The 18,953-nt window shown below is 39.0% G+C and overlaps 2 protein-coding genes across 2 annotated transcripts; one reads left to right on the top strand and one right to left on the bottom strand.

The window, feature by feature from the left end:
* The first annotated feature begins 280 nt into the window (after positions 1 to 280).
* On the top strand, positions 281 to 5,915 carry ndufa4l2a (NDUFA4 mitochondrial complex associated like 2a). The gene is made up of 4 exons (XM_085394726.1): positions 281 to 453; positions 3,760 to 3,845; positions 4,548 to 4,608; positions 4,708 to 5,915. Exons 1-4 carry the CDS (start codon positions 409 to 411, stop codon positions 4,762 to 4,764), a joined length of 249 nt encoding a protein of 82 aa, XP_085250852.1. The 5' UTR covers positions 281 to 408; the 3' UTR covers positions 4,765 to 5,915.
* Positions 5,916 to 11,447: 5,532 nt separating this feature from the next.
* LOC146644852 (serine hydroxymethyltransferase, mitochondrial-like) lies at positions 11,448 to 18,910 on the bottom strand. The gene is made up of 13 exons (XM_085393454.1): positions 18,863 to 18,910; positions 17,691 to 17,894; positions 15,519 to 15,598; positions 14,695 to 14,895; positions 14,447 to 14,528; positions 14,218 to 14,340; positions 13,895 to 14,034; positions 13,598 to 13,760; positions 13,336 to 13,435; positions 12,901 to 12,924; positions 12,645 to 12,776; positions 12,202 to 12,309; positions 11,448 to 11,952 (listed from the first exon to the last, which is right to left on the bottom strand). The coding sequence occupies exons 1-13, from the start codon at positions 18,893 to 18,895 to the stop codon at positions 11,825 to 11,827; spliced, it is 1,518 nt and encodes a 505-aa protein (XP_085249580.1). The 5' UTR covers positions 18,896 to 18,910; the 3' UTR covers positions 11,448 to 11,824.
* Positions 18,911 to 18,953: the final 43 nt, after the last annotated feature.

Genomic DNA, 18,953 nt, shown 5'->3' with positions numbered 1-18,953 from the left:
AGTCAGCTCCCAAATGACCGACAAGTCTTTAAACACAGTGAGGGAAATGGTAGAGAAAACGCCTCTGAGGTCTGAGACAACCCTACTTCTTTTAATTGAATGGCCTGATAGCATCAAATGTCTCTTTTCTGGATATCAAATAACGGTTTACTGGGGCGAAACTTTTCCGTTTAAATACAAACTATTAACCAGTGTCCAGCACAGTGTAATTACCCAACAGGGGAACAGCAGTGGCTGTAATCAGATGTAAAACGACCTCCTCCTCTCTCTCCTCCTTCTCCCGCCTCTCCCAGCAACAGGTCTAAATCCCGTCTGTGCTCGGCTGTGCAAAGCTTGTGTTTGCTGTGAACAAAGGCCTGAATTCATTTCTTTTCATGCATTGTTCCTGATTTACTGTAAACTGGAGCAATGATGTTTCGGGCAGCAGTCGAGCATGCTAAGAAGCACCCCGGTGTAAGTAATCTTTTAAATTCTCGATCAGTTTTTAGGTGTTTCAAATTTTGATAAGCCATGTCCAGCTTCTTTTAACATGTAACTTACATTTTAATAGAAATCCATCAACTGCTCTGCATTTCTGAAATTTTGCTTAGTGTGTTGAAATTATTCAAACATGCTTCACTGAATGAAACAAAACCAAAGCTGCACTAGAAACTCAGTTTGTCACTAGCGAGGTTGGATAAACACTTGAATCCTAGGATGGTTCTTTTTTTTCAGCTCGTTAAAATAGTATTAAACCCACAGGTTTATATATATATTGGTTTAGACTATGCTCAAAGAAAATATTGCCCAATGTTAACAATTGCTGCACATAACTGATTTGATTCTAGTACCTGTATTAACGCAAACTTCATGACATCCTAAGTAGTGTATGTATGTAACAGGTAAATGAACTGGTTAAAGCAGCAGGTCTGTTTAGAAGTCTAATTTTGTCTCATCTAATCTTATCTTAGCTCTGTTTCAGTCTGTTAAATTGCTCCAGTTGCTCGTTTCAAAATCAAGCTGAACTGAGAAGCTTAAGACATCAAAAACACATCAGCGACTTCCGCAAACCCCTTAAATCTAAACTGACAAAAATCTAAGCAGTTCACAAATGTTTAGTAAGAAATTTTTAAATTTGAGTTGTCCCTACAGGGCAGGGGATTATTTTTGCAGTTTTTAACCGGCTCTGCTGTCAGAGAGGGGAGTGACAGAGTTTTAACTTCTTCTCACTGGCCTCCCAGGAGAAGGGAAGAGAGAGAGAAGCAGCGGGGAAGAAATCCGTATGAGACTCTACCAGCGCTCCGTGATGTGGTCTATCATCCTGACAGGCAGAGATACTGAGAGACAGACTCTAAGGGAGAGCGGGAGTGAGGGAAGAGCTGCAGGAGGCAAATCCCTGTGAGACTCTACAACCCTCCTTGATCAAGTTACAACAAACAGAAAGAAGGAGAGACTGAAAGGCTGTTAGAGAGAGTCCGAAACTCTGAGCCCCACAGACAGAGAATGAGCCAGATGAATGCATCGTTGGTCAGATGGGAAAGTAGATCGAGAGTCAGGGAGACAGACAGAGAGGAGATGGAACCAGTGATTAAAACCAGAATGAGACAGACAGATAGGTGGTGGCAGCACTAAGACAAAGACAGACTGAGGGTCAGTTATACAGACTGTGTCCAAAAATACACTTTTCACAAGTGTGTGAATGTCAGAAAATTCTTGTACCCGAAAAAAAATGGCACATGGAAATCCAGCATGTGAAGTTCCTTAGAATCAGTGATCACTAACCTCTTAATAAATACCTTTGTGCATCTGTGGCTTCGTAAAAATGAAAAACACTTGCAGCAGTGCTAATGTGGACCAGGAAGACAAGGCACAGTTGCCATATTGGAAATAAATAATATGGCATGCTGCACACTATTTCTTTCAACTATCCAAAAAATAAGCAGGCAAGTGCTTCTTACTTGGCACAAAGATTAACTGTGAAAATTGGTGTTTCAGTGACGGCTCAGGCAGTGTAAAGCTCATTGCATAAAGTCAGTCTCCACGGGGGATGTCAGAGCAGAAAAATCGCTGCTTGCAAAGTAAAGCTTTTCCAGAGGACTTGGAATTAGGTCTAATCAACAGTGGCAGCACATTGTTTTGGTGGAGTGAACCAAAACACATTGTTTTATTGGACCAGATGGAGTTCAGCAGGTTTGGTGTGCCAGCTGTAAAACACGGAGGTGAGGGTGGGTTTATGTAGTACTAAATCACACATTATGAAAATAATAATAAAAAAATACAGAAACTTTTCTTCTTTTACTGTATTTTTTGTGTTGTTTTACACTCAGTGCATCAAATTTGAATTTTATTTACAGCATTAAACTAGAATTAAACAGTTTTATCTTAAACAAATATTTATTTGTTTGTCATTTTATTTACGTCATATAATTTGAAATAACAAGAAAATTCTGTAAAAGCAGCAGCAAAAGTTTTTTTTTTAAAGAAGTTACTGACAGAGAAGTCAGAAGTACAAAATTTCCCTCTGAGATTTAATTATATAAAACACGCACAGACATGCGCCAGATGTGTGTCAGCACGTTCACTGGGATGATGCAGGGTGACGGAGCAACAGCAGGCCAAGACTCAATCCCCTGAGCTTCAGTGGGCCAGCTGCTCAGATCACCTCTGTTACAGCAGATATTAAGTATAGACTCAGTTTTAAATCGAGTGTCTGTTTTTGAATAAATGATGCTATTGCTTAAGGCTGACAGCTAATTTAGAAGAAAGTTTCTCACAGCTGAATAAGTTGGCTCACATCGCGCCTCACTTTAGCTTAAAAAAAAGATGTGCCGCATCTGTCTTGAAATTCAAGGAATGTGCTTTTTCTTACTGAGACATTCGACTTGCAGACTGTCAGGAGTCACGAGGCTGAAGATGATGCAGTGCTGGAAAGGACTAACAGCTTCCCATCGTGATAATAGTTATTTAACAACCTTTAACATTTCTGTTTTTTGTGACCGACAAATCTGGATTTTCTTTTTTATTCTCAGTCATGGAGGTGGGGATTTAACACACTTGGATGCTGTGATGACAAATCTGAAAATGACAGGTTAGCTGAAGTGTAAAATAAATAAATAAATGAATAAGAAGATTTGGCTTCACCAAGAAGAATCATCAAGCGTCACCAGTGAACTTCTATGCCAAAAGAAAGAACAACGCAGCCCACATGTTCCCTAAAAGTAACATACAAAGAGACAAGTTATACTACCCTTCCTGTTATTGTGCACATGGTAACAATGGATTTTTGTGAATATATTCAGGGTGGTATGAGTTTATCTTGAATAAGGACTGCAGAATGACAAATAAATAAAAATGAAAAATCAGCCGAAATAGAAATAATGCTCCAAACGATCATTTGAAGGGAGTAAATGCCAGCTCTGTTTTTCTAAATCACATAAGACAAACAAACTGCTGCTGGCAGAAAAATATCCAGATTACTTCTCTGTATATCAGCCCTGGATGTGGCAGTCCCTGGGGTCTTCATCTGTCTTCAGGGTGGTCTACGATGCATCTGGCTGAAATGTATTTTATCAGCTTTCCTGAGTTTCCTGAGCTCTTTCTTTTTAAGTCAAACGTCCATTATGTTAAAACAAAACAGCATCTTGGCCTTGCAGCAAAAGGTACAGCTGCCAGTACACCAGTGAAGAGTGTGGTGCAGATTAGCATGTAGGCGTAAATGTGTTGTCTTTTATGGTTTAAGTGTAAAATATGTGTAGAAGCCTAATTCTTATTTTTCTGTAGCTCATCCCCCAGTTCTTCTTCATTTGTTTGGGAATGGGCGGAGCATCCTTGTATCTGATCCGGCTGGCCAGAGGACCCCATGTTACGTAAGCACACATAAATTTCTGACTTTTGATCACGTGTGAGAACTTTTTAAAAACATAATTTAATTGTTCGTTATCATTACTGTTTTTCAACTGACAAAAAACAACAAGCTAAAAGTCATTATCCCACCATCTTTTAATGAAATGTGTCACAGCTGGGAGACCCTGTGTTTCCTCAGGTTCGCACATCTGTTTAGTTTTGTTTTCACTTTAATTGCATGCAACTTCCAAAGAGCAACCAGTCCCCACCTACTAGATGATCACAGATGGACTCCAAACAGAGAAAGGACTTAGCCGTCCGTCTGTGATAGGCTTGATTTCACCCTGAAATGCACATTTGTTAAAATTTATTCAAAGGCGTGCGGAGAGGAGATGAATAAATGTTTCACATTCTAAGTGGAGGGATTTGTTTCAGGATGGTTTCTGTCACACGGAGTCCTGCCTACTCTTATCCTTTTTGCTTGGACTTTCTCTTCTCCTGCTGTTTCCCAAGCGCTTGATATAAGAAACTCCAACAACAGCAGACATGGCTAAATGCTTTTTACAAGACCTCACGGGATGGAGCACTGTCTTGTTGTTTCTTTAGCTTCTTTCTTATTCTATTTACCAGTTGAACAAAGCGGGGATGAAACAAAAAAGCTCTCAGGAGAGAGCTTGATTAACTTTTCATCAGATTTAATCATTTAATTTTCTCTGTGTCTTCAGCTGGGACAAGACCAACAACCCAGAGCCATGGAATAAACTTGACCCGACTTACCAGTACAAGGTAAGGCAGCACATGAACTCTAATCTGACTGTGTTTTACTGTCGATTGATTGTTAAATCAACGTACACAAACACAGTCTTTTTCTACTTTCCCCCCCAGTTTGTGGCCATCACCACAGACTACAAAAACCTGAAGAAAGAGGGACCTGACTTCTGAGTCTCACAAACCAGAGTGTAATTAAAAAACAAAAAAACCCCATAAAGGATGACAGATCCTGATCTTGGGTCAGACTCATCCCCCCTGCCCTTCCTATACTCAAGAAAAAAAAATTCTTTGGCCTCATAAAAATGAATAATTTTGTGTAAAATGCATCTGAAATAATCATTAAGAAAACATACTTGGTATAAACTGATAAACTGAATGTAAATAAATCAAGAATCCAGAAATAATTACTTGTGTAATAAAATCACATGGAATATTTACATCTAGTCAAGTTACTTATAGTTAGCATTTTGGACATAAATATTATAAATACGCTGCAGACGGGGGAAACAGAGTCCAGATCAGGATGCGCCTTTAGTGTCTCTGATTCTGTGTGATGTTTGCAGAGCTGCTGGTGACCTGGTTAATGTGACCGGGATTGACGGTCAATCAATCCTGAAGGCCCATATGCATGATAGAAAAACAGGCTTGTTTCCACATATATGCACAAACTCAGCCTTTATCATATGTCTGGCAACACATTGCTGGCACCGGAACAATGGTTTTGCATGTTCAGACAATTGTAATCACAAATACAAGCCCATCATATTGGTCTGTTTGAGAAGGTTTCATGGTATTCAAATATTTATATGTAAACACACGAGTAGTATATGAAAATATAGTCAGGGTTGGGTAGATCTGTTTTATGTGTTGGACAGAAATCAACTGAGTTGCCTTTAATAATAAGAAAAAGTCAACTATTCTATATCTAGAAATGATTGATCATAAAAGTAAAATGAGGAGATGAAGCCTGTAAATGCTTTGTACTGCTTTTTGCTGTGGTTTTCACTTCCTGAAGGTTGTATTTCAAACTTCTGTATACACTCTTCCTCTGTTGCTGATTTTTTTGTTTTCCTCATTATTTGTGCAAGTGAGGAGCTTTAATTGCACCAGCTTTTCATAACATGACACTGGCCTGCTGTGCTGCATCACAGTGAAGGTCATATTAGTGTGACCAGACTGCATGTATTCCTTCATAACTGTCACATGATTGTAGGTTTAGCAGCCACTAAATTCAGCGATGACTGTGTAAGTTATGAAAAAAGATGAGATGCATCAACTTTGCTGAATTCTTTCAATAAATAAAGTGTTATTTGTGTTTAGAAGAGCCTTTGTTGTCACTCTGCACTTTCCAGCGCATACACAGGTGACTTTCCTCAAACACCTGCACCGAACGGAGCCAGATACCGATCTTTTTCCACACCTACGCATTCAGTAACTCTGATGGAACCGATCCATCTGTTGGCAATGCAGCTGTCACTCTGCAGCCTGATTAGTGTTTTTACAACTGCATTTAATGTGTGTGGTTGCATTTTGTATTTGTGTTTATCCGTGTGTACCAGTGTGTGTGACAGGAGCTCACCGTCTTTGATGAATGACAGCCAAGGCAGGACGCTCAACAGTCCTCCCCCTGAAAGACTTTGATGTATAACCTGTGCACGTGTCCTACACACACCATCTTATTTTCCATTAATATATAGGACATGAAAAAGTCTTAATTTACCTCTCGTTTCTTTGTGTTTTGCTGGGAATAGGTGCAAACATACATAAAATATAAAAACAGTCTGCACAGTTCTTCCAAGCTAGTCAATATCTGGTATGACCACCTTTGTTCTTCAACACAGACTGAACTGTTTTAGGCAGCTTTCCAATAATTTCTTTTAGTAGTCTTCAGGAATCGTTCTCTCCTTCTCTTGAAGGGCATCCAAAGCTCTTCTTTGGATGGTTGGTCCCTTTTGGTTTGTTCTCTGTCAAGATGATTGGCCTCCCCAGATACCTTCAGTAATGTTGAGGTCAATGGGGAGGCCAATACATTGTGTGTTTTTCTATCCAGGTATGCTTTTACTGTACTGGCAACATATTTGGGATCATGCTGAAAAATGAAGCTGCTGACAATCAGGTGGGTTCTACATTGTACTGCATGATAGACCAAAATCTGACGATACCTTTCTTGTACAAGATCCCCCAAAACTCTGACTGATATGCATCTCCAAACTATAACAGAGCTCCACTGTTTTTTACAGATGGCTGTAAACACTCACTGTTGTCGTTCAGGTCCTGTGCCAGGTCTTTGCTGGATTTACTTTCCTGTTTTTTAAGGACATGACTATCAGATACTGTTTACCTGCCGACCACTTCTTCTTTTGTCCTCCTCTTGTCCATTTCCTTCACAATTTTGAAGGCATATCGCACAGCAGGCTGAGATATTCCAAGTTTTCAGCTAATAGCTATTTTTGAATCACCTCGTTGGTGCAGAAATACTATTTTATGCCTGTCAAACTTTGAGAAATGGGAACAAATTAGTTGTTTCTGAGACAGGCTGCTAGTAAAGTTCCTAACAATTGCCAAGTTTCCTGTTATGTGTAGATACAACATTGGTTCATCCTGTGAGTTAGGTGCATTTTTTACACATGAATAATTCATATGTCAGTATTAAGTCACTTAATAAATAGAAGACTGGACTAAAACTGAGTGAAAAAGCAGCCAATGTCCAAAGAAAAAATCTGAAAGACCTTCAGAAAGCTTGGAGCACTGTTGCTCAAGACAACTTTAAAAGATTACAGGAAAGCCTGGCTCTTTGGAAGCAAAATATAAAGAAATTAAATTACATTAGCTTACACATAAATCACAATGACTTAATCTAAAACAAGGTAATACATTTAGTATGCTTTCCATATTGCAAACAGAAGCAATTTTTGTTCAGTTAAATAAACTTTCTTGGGCTTCTGCATCACCGAATATGCTAAATATGCTAAAACAAAACCAAGTAATCTTACAATCAACAAGAACAATGAAAAAAAAAAGGAATAAACACACAATAAAACCACAATTTTCACATTTAATTGGAATATTGGATGTTTTTGCACAGTGTAAAGTGCAGCATTAAAGTATTAAGAATATTCATATTCACATCTGTCTCCTAAAGTAGTGGATGGTGGGTGAACAAACATACAGACTGAAATATAAACAGGAAAAAAACAAATTCAGATTTTAGGCTCATGCGGAACGCCTCTTCATCTCTACTTTATGTATGTTTGTTGTTTTTTATAAGCAGAGAAAAGTAAAATGAACACAAACTGAAGGAACGTTTAGGAGAACGCCCTTCTTACTCAAGCGTACACGAATTACAAACGTGATCGTTTTTGGGGGCGGATCTCTTGGTGTTTTGGCTGAAGGTCAGTCTCATTTATAAAAAAGATAATTTTACAAACAGTCAAACAAACAAAAAAATACCATCTGAAAGAAGAATAGTGAACATCAAAAAATTCTCCTCCTTGTGAACATCACAAGGACGGCTGTGGCAGTAAGGAGAGCTAGGACGACAGAACATGAGGGGGTCAAACGGTTTCGCGCAAACCCACAGGAGCTGTCAGGTCATGAGAAAGAGGCACGGAGATGAAGCAGATGAGCTGTTATTTTTGTGTTGTGGTCCTCCGTGTGTGCATGTGTCTGTGCGTCCTTGGGTTTGTTTGTGTGTCTTTTCTGACGACAGAGCTGAGAACATCCCTGACCTTTAACCTGTGAATCTGCTGCCTGGTCTCTGTGGAGGGCACACATTCCTCTGGCAGAAACTGAAGCAATGAACTTCATCCAAAACACTGGAAGACACGACTGACTCAAAACAAAAGTCCATTCAGTTTGTTGGTAAATTAAATATTTAATGCTCCAATAGGCAGCAGCAGCGCTTCGTGTTTGATGCTAATTTAGTGCTGCTTTACAAAGCACTCAGTGTCTCAGGGGAAATCCTCACAGAATAATAAATAAATACATCAAAAATGAAATATCCTCTCAGCCCAGAGAGACAGAAAGAGGAGGCAAGCTCTTTTTATGTGTCTATGGGGGGTAAAGATGTTACTGCAGAGAAACAGTGGGAGAGGAAGCTTTTAAATAAACAAAAATGGAAGGTCTGAAGGTTTAATAAAGATAGTCAAGGATTCTGGTGTTACATAATGCTCTCATCTTGTCAAGTATTTTATAAGGTGTCAGTGTTTACTAGAATTATGCAACGACATAAGGCAACAGTATTTCTAAAATAAATAACAATGATAATAATATATATTTTTATAGGTGCCTTTAAAACACTCAATGACGCCTTAATATAAATTAAATAACAACTTTTATGTTTATCTATGTTAACATCCTGGTTGCTTTTGTCACGAGCAGCTATGGTGATGTGTCCAGCACCTTGTGAGTCTGTGTGTAACGCTGTTAAACACGGTTCTGTGGGAATACAAAAAGTAAAAGGAACTACTAGTTTTGGATGCTGTGGCAGGGGTTAATGGACACAGACCGTGTGTAAAAACTGGATGTAGTGTCTGATTCGAAGAGGCTGCATACCTGAGGGATGCTGCTCTACTGCTCCTTTGATCCATGTCCTCAGTAAATAATTTCCTGATGAGTTTATGGTTTCAACTGCTAATTTCAGGTCTTAATAATTAAAACATAAACTTTCTTTTTTAATTCACGGTCCCACAATAAGGCTTTTAGGATAACCCTAATCTGTAATTCACCTGTCACTGTCATATAGGCCTACAGTTTCACTCAGTTTCCCAGTCACGTTCCGTGCCATGCTCATTATGTCAAATTTCCAAAAGCTAGGATAGGACTTCAAAATTGCTGCTTTACTGCAAGATCTGTTGAACCAAGAAATCACTTAAATAGAAACTGTTTGACAAAGTGAAGTAAGCTAAAAGATTTTGCAGATTTCTTTTTTTTTTTGACGATTCATCCAGGAGGTCAAAAAAGAACCTAGAACAACATCTAAAGATCTGCAGGCCTCACTTGTCTGAGTTAAGATCAGAGTGCATGATTCAACAATAAGAAAAAGACTGGGGACAACAAATTAGGTGAAAATCCAGGCTCAAATTGAGATGCTTTTGCCAACTTCCAAAAGGCGTGACGTGAACAGGGCTATACTTGCTGCTCAAGTGCTGCAAAACTGATGGCACAGCACCTCACGGTGCAAATGGATAATGATCCAAAGCAAGAAGCTGCACAGGTTTCACAAAATAAATAAATGGGATATTCTTCAATGACCAAGTCAGTCACCTGAAGACAAAGCTGAAGGCAGAGAAACCCTCAAACTAGCTGTCGCTGAAGGCAGCTGCAGTAAACACGTAGGAGAGCATCTCAAGGGAGGAAACACAGTATTCTGTGATGTCAGCTTCAAGACTTCATGCAGTCACTGACTGCAAAAGATTTTCATCCCAATATATAAAACAATTCTTGTATTTAAAATTATGTTAGTTTGTCCTAGTACTTTTGAGCTTCAGAAAATGGGCTGTAATGTTCTATAAAAATAGTAGCATGTTAATGTGATACTTCTGTTATTTATTTGAAAGTCTGAACTGCACAGTCAAACCTTAATTTGCTCAGTTGTGGTTTACGGAGACAAAACTACAAAAATAATTTTTGTTCCTCCAACAAATTTTGGACCCAATCATATCATGAAATACCTTATTCAATAGAAAAAATATCAACGTCCAACTGAGAGAGGAAGTCAAACCAAACAATTCAGACATCTAAAGTACTACGGAAACAAATCAAATGATCCAAAGTTGTTTTTTCCTTTTGTGAACCTGAAGCTGTGATCCGCTGACACTGTTTGGGGACTACTTTTTATTTTCTTTTTCTTGACTATTCCCAGAAGTAAACAGTGAGAGGACATGAGCAGAGGAAATTCCAGCAGCTTAACATGGATCAGTGTTTACAGAATCTGAAGATGCTCCTCCCTCTTGGGATAACACACATAAATCATCAACTGCTCGGTGACATGCAACTCAGCAGCAGGTAAAAAAAATACATGCAAAAAAAAACCATAGAAAATTTAACATGTAAATATTCAGCATCAGTTTTATTGCAGTTTAAAAGATGCATATTCATGTTATACATTCCTCAGAAATTATTTCTATAGAAGTCAAAGTAAAACTACAAAAGCTACTATTACATTAGACACACACACATACACACAAATCTGAAGCCTTGTTTTGAAACGCCTGTGCTACTTTACTGTTTTCTATTCATGTTAGTGGATCTGTGGATGTAAACTGAACCTGTGCTCAATTCCCAACACAGCTGCTGCAAGTTTCCCAGAGTGCAGAACAAAGCCTGAAGTCAGTAAAAGCTCTAAAGCAGACTTAGCAACCAAATGCCAAAAATACCCGAAAGCACATAAGGGTCCTTCTTGTGTTTGGGCAGCAAACAACAGTCCTGACAAGAAGGCGAAAGCAAATTCCAGAGTGCTGTTAACTCACAATTTAGGTCCATTGCTGTGTACCATTTACACTCTAGTCCTATTGAATACCATTTTTATGAATATAATCACTACTATCCACCTATCGCTGCAAGCTAGTAACAAATCAAATCACTTTAGATCCTTTATAGTCAATGTATATAATAAATTGTTCCACTAAATTGATCGCTGATACAATGAAACAGAAGTTAATAGTATCCACTTGAATGTAACTTAGCACAGATTAGCTATAAACTGCAGTGTATGTAGTAGTTATTTATAACACTCTATAAGAACACTGCAGTAGTTTACATTACCTTTTAAAACATACACATTCTCCTATGAAGACATTTTAAATGTCTGCATTAGTACAATGTTATACATAATGAATGTTTACATGCTACTTAGAAATGCAGAGTTAGAACTGAAGAAGTCTCTTGGAGCTGAGCTGAGAAGCTGAGTTGCTTTCTTTCCAACCTCCTTAGAGTCATTTTTTAACGAGTTGTGACTTTTATCATTTATTTTTAATGCATTCACCTCACCTGGCATTTCTGTCCATATCAATATCTGTTACTATGTTACATTTTTCAGCTCAGCTGGTAATTTTAATGCTTCCAGTTAATGTAGAAATGCCATGCTGTATTGTTGCACTCTGATCAATTTAAACTGATGTTTGTTTGTTTTTTTACCAAATTATTATATTATTATATGCATTATATGTATGTCTAAAAAACAAAACAAAGTGTAGCACTCTGCATTACAGCTTGTTTGTCTGAGTTTTTTCTAATGGTCAGTAAATCCCGGCATGGGGAAGGGCCTGGCGAATAGCTCCACCCGCTGGCGGAGCTCTGTGATGCGTGACACTGTATCTTGGTCCTCCAGCAGAAATGACTTGAAGCTAGCCAGGTTTCCTGTTTGGAGACAGAAAGGCAAAAAAATTGCATTTATTCTTTTTGCTTGTTTCCTGAACCCTACTCACAGCTAATAAATGATCCACAGTCCTTAGCTGCAAGAGAAATAATGAATGCTGAACACATATTCGAGCACTAGTAATCTATGTAAGCAAACAACATGTCAGCATGGTGAATCTGCTGTACACAAAACCCCAAACACCACCACTCCCACTGGATGAATCACAGGTTTAGACGAAACTCCCTCACCGGTCTTCTTCTTCACGTCCAGTGCAATCTGAATCCCTTCATCAATCAACTCCACAACTTTTTCAAAATCTGCCTCCTTAAACTGCCGAGAGGTCAGAGCTGGAGCTCCTGTAAGAAAGTGACAGATAAAACAATCGTTAGATTAAATGGTTTGATTGTTGTCAATAGTTCATAAAGAGAGGGTTGGTTTGAGGTACATGGTGACATACTGAATGATGGTCTGGTGATAAGAACTACAGATACAGTGACATGTAGCAGGAAACACAGACACATCACAGAGTCAGACACTCCGAGAGAGAAGAAAGGGTCTGCTGCCATACGGGCAGAATGACAGAGTGGCTGACAGAGTCTGTCCAAAGTAGCTCCACTCCTGTAACTCTTTCCTAGATTACTAAATTTTGCAACACATTCTGCACAAGCTGCACTTCTATTAAAGCGAGTACCAAGTCGAAGTCCTCCTGGAGTGAGGGCGCTCTTATCTCCAGGACAGGTGTTTTTGTTGGCCGTGATTGACACCAGCTCTAGGACCCTCTCAGCTCGAGCACCATCCATACCACGAGGTCGAAGATTGATTGATTGATTGATTGGTAATTTATTTCAACATGTGAACAATATACAAGTACATTTAGAAAAGAAATGAGAGAAAAAAAATATACTATACAAATTACATACAAAAAAACATTCTGATTAATTTACATGTTGAAAGGTGGTTGTCTGTTCCACCTGAGAAACGGAAGAGGAGGATAGATCTATAAGATCTGTATTTGAGGAAATGTTTCTGATGGTGAAATTCTCATCAAGTCTTTCCTGGAGACAATGAGGAGACGTGCAGCTGCTACAGTAAAATATTACTCACTGTTTTTTTTCCATTCAACTGTCAAGTGAAGCTTAAGTGAACTTTTCCAAAGTTTTAAAAACAGAATGCAAATGAGGCTGAAGCAAATGCAAAGTGATCCAAAAGCAATTGCATCAGGCACTGGAGAGGTAGAAATGCACTGCTCGTATAAATGCTGAGTCTAATTTCATAGTCAGAGAAAGAAAACAAAAGCATTTGTCGTTTATTTTAATTTGTATGAAATAATTTGTTTTTAATGCAAAAATATACAATTTCAACATCATAGACTCACTCAGCACCTGACACCAAAGTGTAGCCTTTCTTAAACAAAGCATTGGCCATGGCTTTGGTGTTCAGCAGCACTTGATGGATGTATCTCTTGAACATGGGAGTGGAAGCCTGCAGAAGCAGAAATCATGTCGTGTGAGAGAATAAGATTGTATTCAGATACTCCAAATCCAGACCTACTCGACCTACGCTGATGTTCTGTCTGAGGATTTCCCCTTTAATTGAATTTGTGGGCTATTATTGAACATTAAAGATTAAAATACACATCTTGACCTGTTTGAGGGCGACAGCCACCCCAGCAATGGCATGGTTGTGAGGTCCTCCCTGAAGTGATGGAAACACAGCAAAGTTCACTCTGTCCTGGAGGTCATAAAGGACTTCCCTGCCTTTCTTATCCACGGACCTCACACCTTTCCAGTAGAAGATCAGGCCAGCCCTGCAGAGCAGAGAAAGGACACCAAATGTGCTTAGCTGGACATGTGCAGAATCACATGTATAAAGCTCTTACCTGAATAGGCAACTATCAACACACTTATTAAAATTAATTCATATTAGGGCTCAGATCCTAACCTTGCTCCACGCAAGGACTTATGGGTGGTGGAAGTCACAAGGTCAGCGTGCTCAAAAGGAGAGGGAACAGCTCCTGCAGCCACCAGGCCACTAATATGAGCCATATCTGCCAGCAGGTAGGCACTCAGCTCCGCAAACAACTAAAAGACACACAGCTCAACATGAACCCCACAAACCTGAAATCCTGTTACTTTCTCAGCTTTTCTTTAAATGTCCAAGTATCTCATCACGCTTCAGTAACTCAGTAATCTGATTTGTGGTAGAGTTAACAGCTGTTGGAAGTTTCTGAGACACCTTCTCGTAAACATTATTAAATGAAGCACCTTCTTCATGCGAGAGTAGTCGATGAGACGAGCGTAGGCGCTGGTTCCTGCTATGATAAGTCTGGGTCTAAAAAGGCGAGCAGTCTTCTCCAGCTGGTCATAATCTATGAGACCTGTTTGGGGCTGAGGGGGATTCAGGAACAGGGGGTAGAGAGAACAGCTTACACTTTCTTATGTCTTTAAATGGATCACAGGTTTGAAACCTTAATTCTGTTTGAATACTACTTACATCCACTTTGTAAGGCATCGATTCAAAGTAAATAGAGGTGGCTGAGACTCTTTTGTTGTCTGACATGTAGCCGTGGGTAAGGCTGAAATGTGAAGGACAAAATATATAATTATAACAGAGCGCACGTGGGCAGAAGATGAGCAGGTGCAGGGTGGACAAAAAGCTCTGTATAAAATGTTATTATGGGAATGGAAATATCCTCTGCTTGAGCATGTCTAGCATGAATGAACTTTGACATATTGACTCACTGTCCCCCATCAGGCAGATCCAGGCCCATGATGCGGTCATGAGGCTGCAGCACAGAGGTGTAGGCTGCAAAGTTAGCAGGGGATCCAGAGTATGGCTGAACATTAACGCCCCACAGATTGGGATCCAGACCAAAGACCGAGAGCGCTCGCTTCTGACACAGCAGCTCGATCTGGTCGACAATCTCTGCACCTCCGTAGTATCTGACAAAAACAAAAAAAGAAACATAGAATCATCTCATGTTATTGTAACGCACACACTTCATATTGTAATTTATCATATTGTACGATAACTGTATAATTTTGCAACAAATCATGTGTACTGAATCATGCAGTACCCTTATGTATCCTATCACATCTTCAAACTTTGTATTCTGTCATATCATGGGGTGTCGTAATGTATTGTTCCATTTATTTGGCTATATGTTATTGTTTCTTACTGAAACTGTACTATGATGGATAACACTGATCACTGTTGTGTATCACATCAGATTTTATTACATCGTATAGTATCATAGTATTGCTTTCTTTTGCATTCAATCATATCATATTCAACAGACTGTATTGCATCGTATGCTGTCATATCACTCTATATCATGTCACTGTCCTTTAATATACTTTGTGCACTTTTAGTTTGTGTTGAGCTGGATTATATTGCTATATGCTATGTGAACAGCCCTGAATTATGCTGGGAAAAGAAATGCAAACCTTTTTGTTTTAAAGTCCATTTGCCTTTAAATGAAATTTTATAAGCTTCATGTGCTGGCTTCTGAAAATAGTTTTAATGACTAAATCAATATATGTTTAAAGTAGGCGATGCTTATTACCTTTGTCCTGGGTATCCCTCAGAGTATTTGTTGTTCAGACAGGAGCCCTGTGCCTCCAAAGCTGCACGACTGCAGAAGTTCTGGAGGGACAAACAAAAAAGCATCAAAACCTGCAGTAAATTTTTATCTTACTTATATTTTCAGAAGTCTGTCACCAAATATAACCTGGTTTTTTTTTAACCAGATATAGCTTTTATTTATCTTCAGAAGGACGACTGTTTTGCAAATACTTATTGCAACAAAAATGGAGCAGATGCTTTTAACAGCCTATTGTATAAGCTACAAATGAGCCATATTTGATTATTTAAAGAAATCAGAGTGCATTAGAGGTACTATAGTGATGCTGAGGGCTGAATATAGAAGAATCTAACTAGTACTGAATCCTTGCAAAGTTCAGCACGGTGTCAAATGTCAGAAAAGAGATGGAGCTGCGGAAAAAGGAAATGAATGTAAATGAATTTTTTTCCCTGTCTCAGTCTTTTTTTCTCCCACTCACATTTCAGCTTATCTTCTCTCACTGTCTTTCGCTTTCTCTTTCTCTGTCCTCCTCAGCCGCCCCCTCTGGGTTGTTATTTTACTAAACCTGTCACTGTTCAGGGATCCCTCAATCATTCCAGTGGGGTTTAAAACTAGTCCCCCAAGTGACATAAATCTCTTTCCATGACATTTTGAAACACTATCTTGACACACACAAACACACACAAACACACACATACACGATCGCTCCTCCTTCTCTGTCTCAGCTTTAAATGTGGGGATCAGTGAAAGAAATCAGTGGGGGGAACCTAATGGGATCATTTGACTATGTTCCTGAAGATGAAAAAAAAGCAGGGTCTCTCCTCTGGGAGTTGGCTCAGAGCGGCAAATGACTGATAGCACATGTAAAAGAAGATTAAACCTTTCAGATGTCATCGTGAGTGATAGTTCTGTGGATGCATAATTGGTGGAGAATAAAAGAATAAAAGCTCCCGTCTTTTCCCACAGCTTCCACTTAGTCAAAATAACTGACTTAAAAGGAGTTGGTGGGGTGCATCGGAAATCTCGGTGAATGCTGAAGAAAACAGTAAAATTCTGGAAACTACAACTCTGATGACTTGAGATTTCACTGCTGACAAATGTGCTCCTCTGTGAAGAACAAAACATCTTTCAGCCCAAACTCAGTGGAGTATTTTACTGTAAGTCTGTGGAGTCTGCAGCTCTTTCATGAATTTTGCGTCGCAAAACCGATTTTTATCCTGGCTGACCAAAAAATGAGGTCTTAACGTTAAATGTAAGCCTATAGACTCATTACCCCAGTATTTATTTTTGGCTGACATCATCTATTGAACAATCAAGTAGGAGGAAAATTAAAATTCTTATTTTTTAAATATTGTTCACTATATAAAAAAAGCTGTAAAAATACAGGAAATTCGCATATGACTGTAGTGTTCTTTGAGCTCTGTAAATGCCGGTGCCTTTGATGCCGGTGCCGGTGCTAAACTAGATTATCACCACTAATTTTTTGTCTCTGTTGAACATAAATACACACAGGACTTTTAATATTTTAGTTCATATCAATAAGTTATATTTTGATTGCTGGCTGTGCATGAGTAATGTGGTTATTGAGCCACCATGACCAAAACTCTAGCAGTGAGTGATTTTCTGGGTGTTTTGAGATTTTTTAACGCACCAGGATTTTTATAAATGTGTTTCTAGGAGTAGAATAGCAACAAGTTACATAATAATTTTATGCTAGTCAAACAGCTGACAGTATTTCACTGTAAAGCTTGTATTTTACAGTGAACAGCACATTTCCATAAGACTTGCACTTGAAACTGTCATTCTAGATTACAGCAGGTACTCTGTGAAATCACAGTTTAATGCCGGCAATTCTAGTTGCTTTTATTTTATTTTAATTTAACAATGAACAGCACAGTTTACCTGTCACACCTCTTTTTCCAGAACTAATTTTGCACAGAGATTATGTGTGACGCAATACACAGAGCAAACATTTAAACAGCCACTTTTGATTCCCCTCAGCAGCAGGCTGCTGAGGGGAATCATACATATAACGTGTTGTTTTTCCAATCAAGATTTACTGAAGATTTAGCTTTCATGTTTTTCCTCTTTTATTTAATCTCCTTATGGTACTTTGATCACATTTTCTTCTCTTTCATCTAAATGGGGTCTGACCTCTGATGCGATGAGCTCCACTCCCCGACACTGCCTGTCCTTCTCCTGCTGCAGGAGTCTCCACATCTCTGGGTCATCCTGAGCCAGGCTCTCCTGTCCTGTCCACCCATCGCTGCTGCTGCTGTTGCTGAGGTGTCTTCTGCAAGATTTTGCAGTCATCTGCCTCTGTTGGCCCAAACATGCTGAAGCACTGAGAAAAAGGGGCTGCAGCGTGGGGGGTAGTGGATGAACACACAGGAATGATTTCAGTCACTGAATAAATGTACACTTTTTGAATAATGATTTTAAAGCTGTTCACTAGTAAGCAGCCTGGGGCGACTGTGTTACATTTCTTGCGACCTGCTGTTCTAAACTGCTCAGAGAAGTTAATAAAAACCTCTTGAAGGCACAAATACCAAGTCACGGGGTGCGATGCAACTCTCCCTTTTGTGCTTTAAATGCTCTGCAGAGTGTAAAAAAAAAAGTTTCTGGTGGGGGGTTCTTTTTCATCCTTTGGTGTCTTTTGAAACCCTGATGAAGAGTAAGCCTGTGCACAAATACTTTCATCCCTCAAAATGATAATACTTTGCACTTGGGGTTTGTAAACAAGGGAGTTAGAATAATGTGGCTTTTGATGTTCTAAACAACCCATTAAATGAAAGGCAGTAAAAAAAAACCCCACAAAACCCCCCCAAATGTGTTATTCAATGGAGCAGTTATGGAAAACCTTGGACTTGAAAAATGTACTGCGTGTGGGCTGGTCAGACATGGAGGGGCTTGTTTGTTGAAACCAGCTTGTGCCTGCATGATAGTTATGCAACTATGTGTTACTTTGGCCTAATAGACAGATTACTGTTGAAGCATAAATATATGTTAAAGTAAGTCTCCTTTCATCTTTTGTATTCGCTGTGTTGAGTATAGTAAGTCTTGCATAAAGTGCAGACTGTGCAGTCAACTTTCTTTCAGCAAAATAAATAAATAAACTGGGACAGCAGTGTGTGTTTCTCTTTTGGACCGAAAAATACAAAGAAAAAATCTTCAAACCAGACATTTTTATCAGGGTTGACGTTTAGTGACAAGCTGGCCTACTTACAGTTATAAGTGACTTATTTACAACTACTCTTACATGCAGAAAAAGGGTCTCCTGAAGCAGATATAAGTGCACGTAATTTAAAAAAACAAAACGTACTCACCTGTAATCTTTGCCTTAACGTCAGAGAGAGCATGTCTGCAACAGCTGAGGGAAAAACAGAAAACTTCCCAGGTGCAAAGGGTGAAAGTAAA

The sequence above is a fragment of the Rhamphochromis longiceps genome, linkage group LG20 (genome assembly GCF_057381845.1).
Source record: "Rhamphochromis longiceps isolate RC_006_pf linkage group LG20, R_longiceps_female_GT1.1, whole genome shotgun sequence".
NCBI classification, from domain to species: Eukaryota; Metazoa; Chordata; class Actinopteri; order Cichliformes; family Cichlidae; genus Rhamphochromis; species Rhamphochromis longiceps.
Note: the sequence above shows the minus strand (reverse complement) of the source record. Positions and strands in the feature narration are given on the sequence as shown.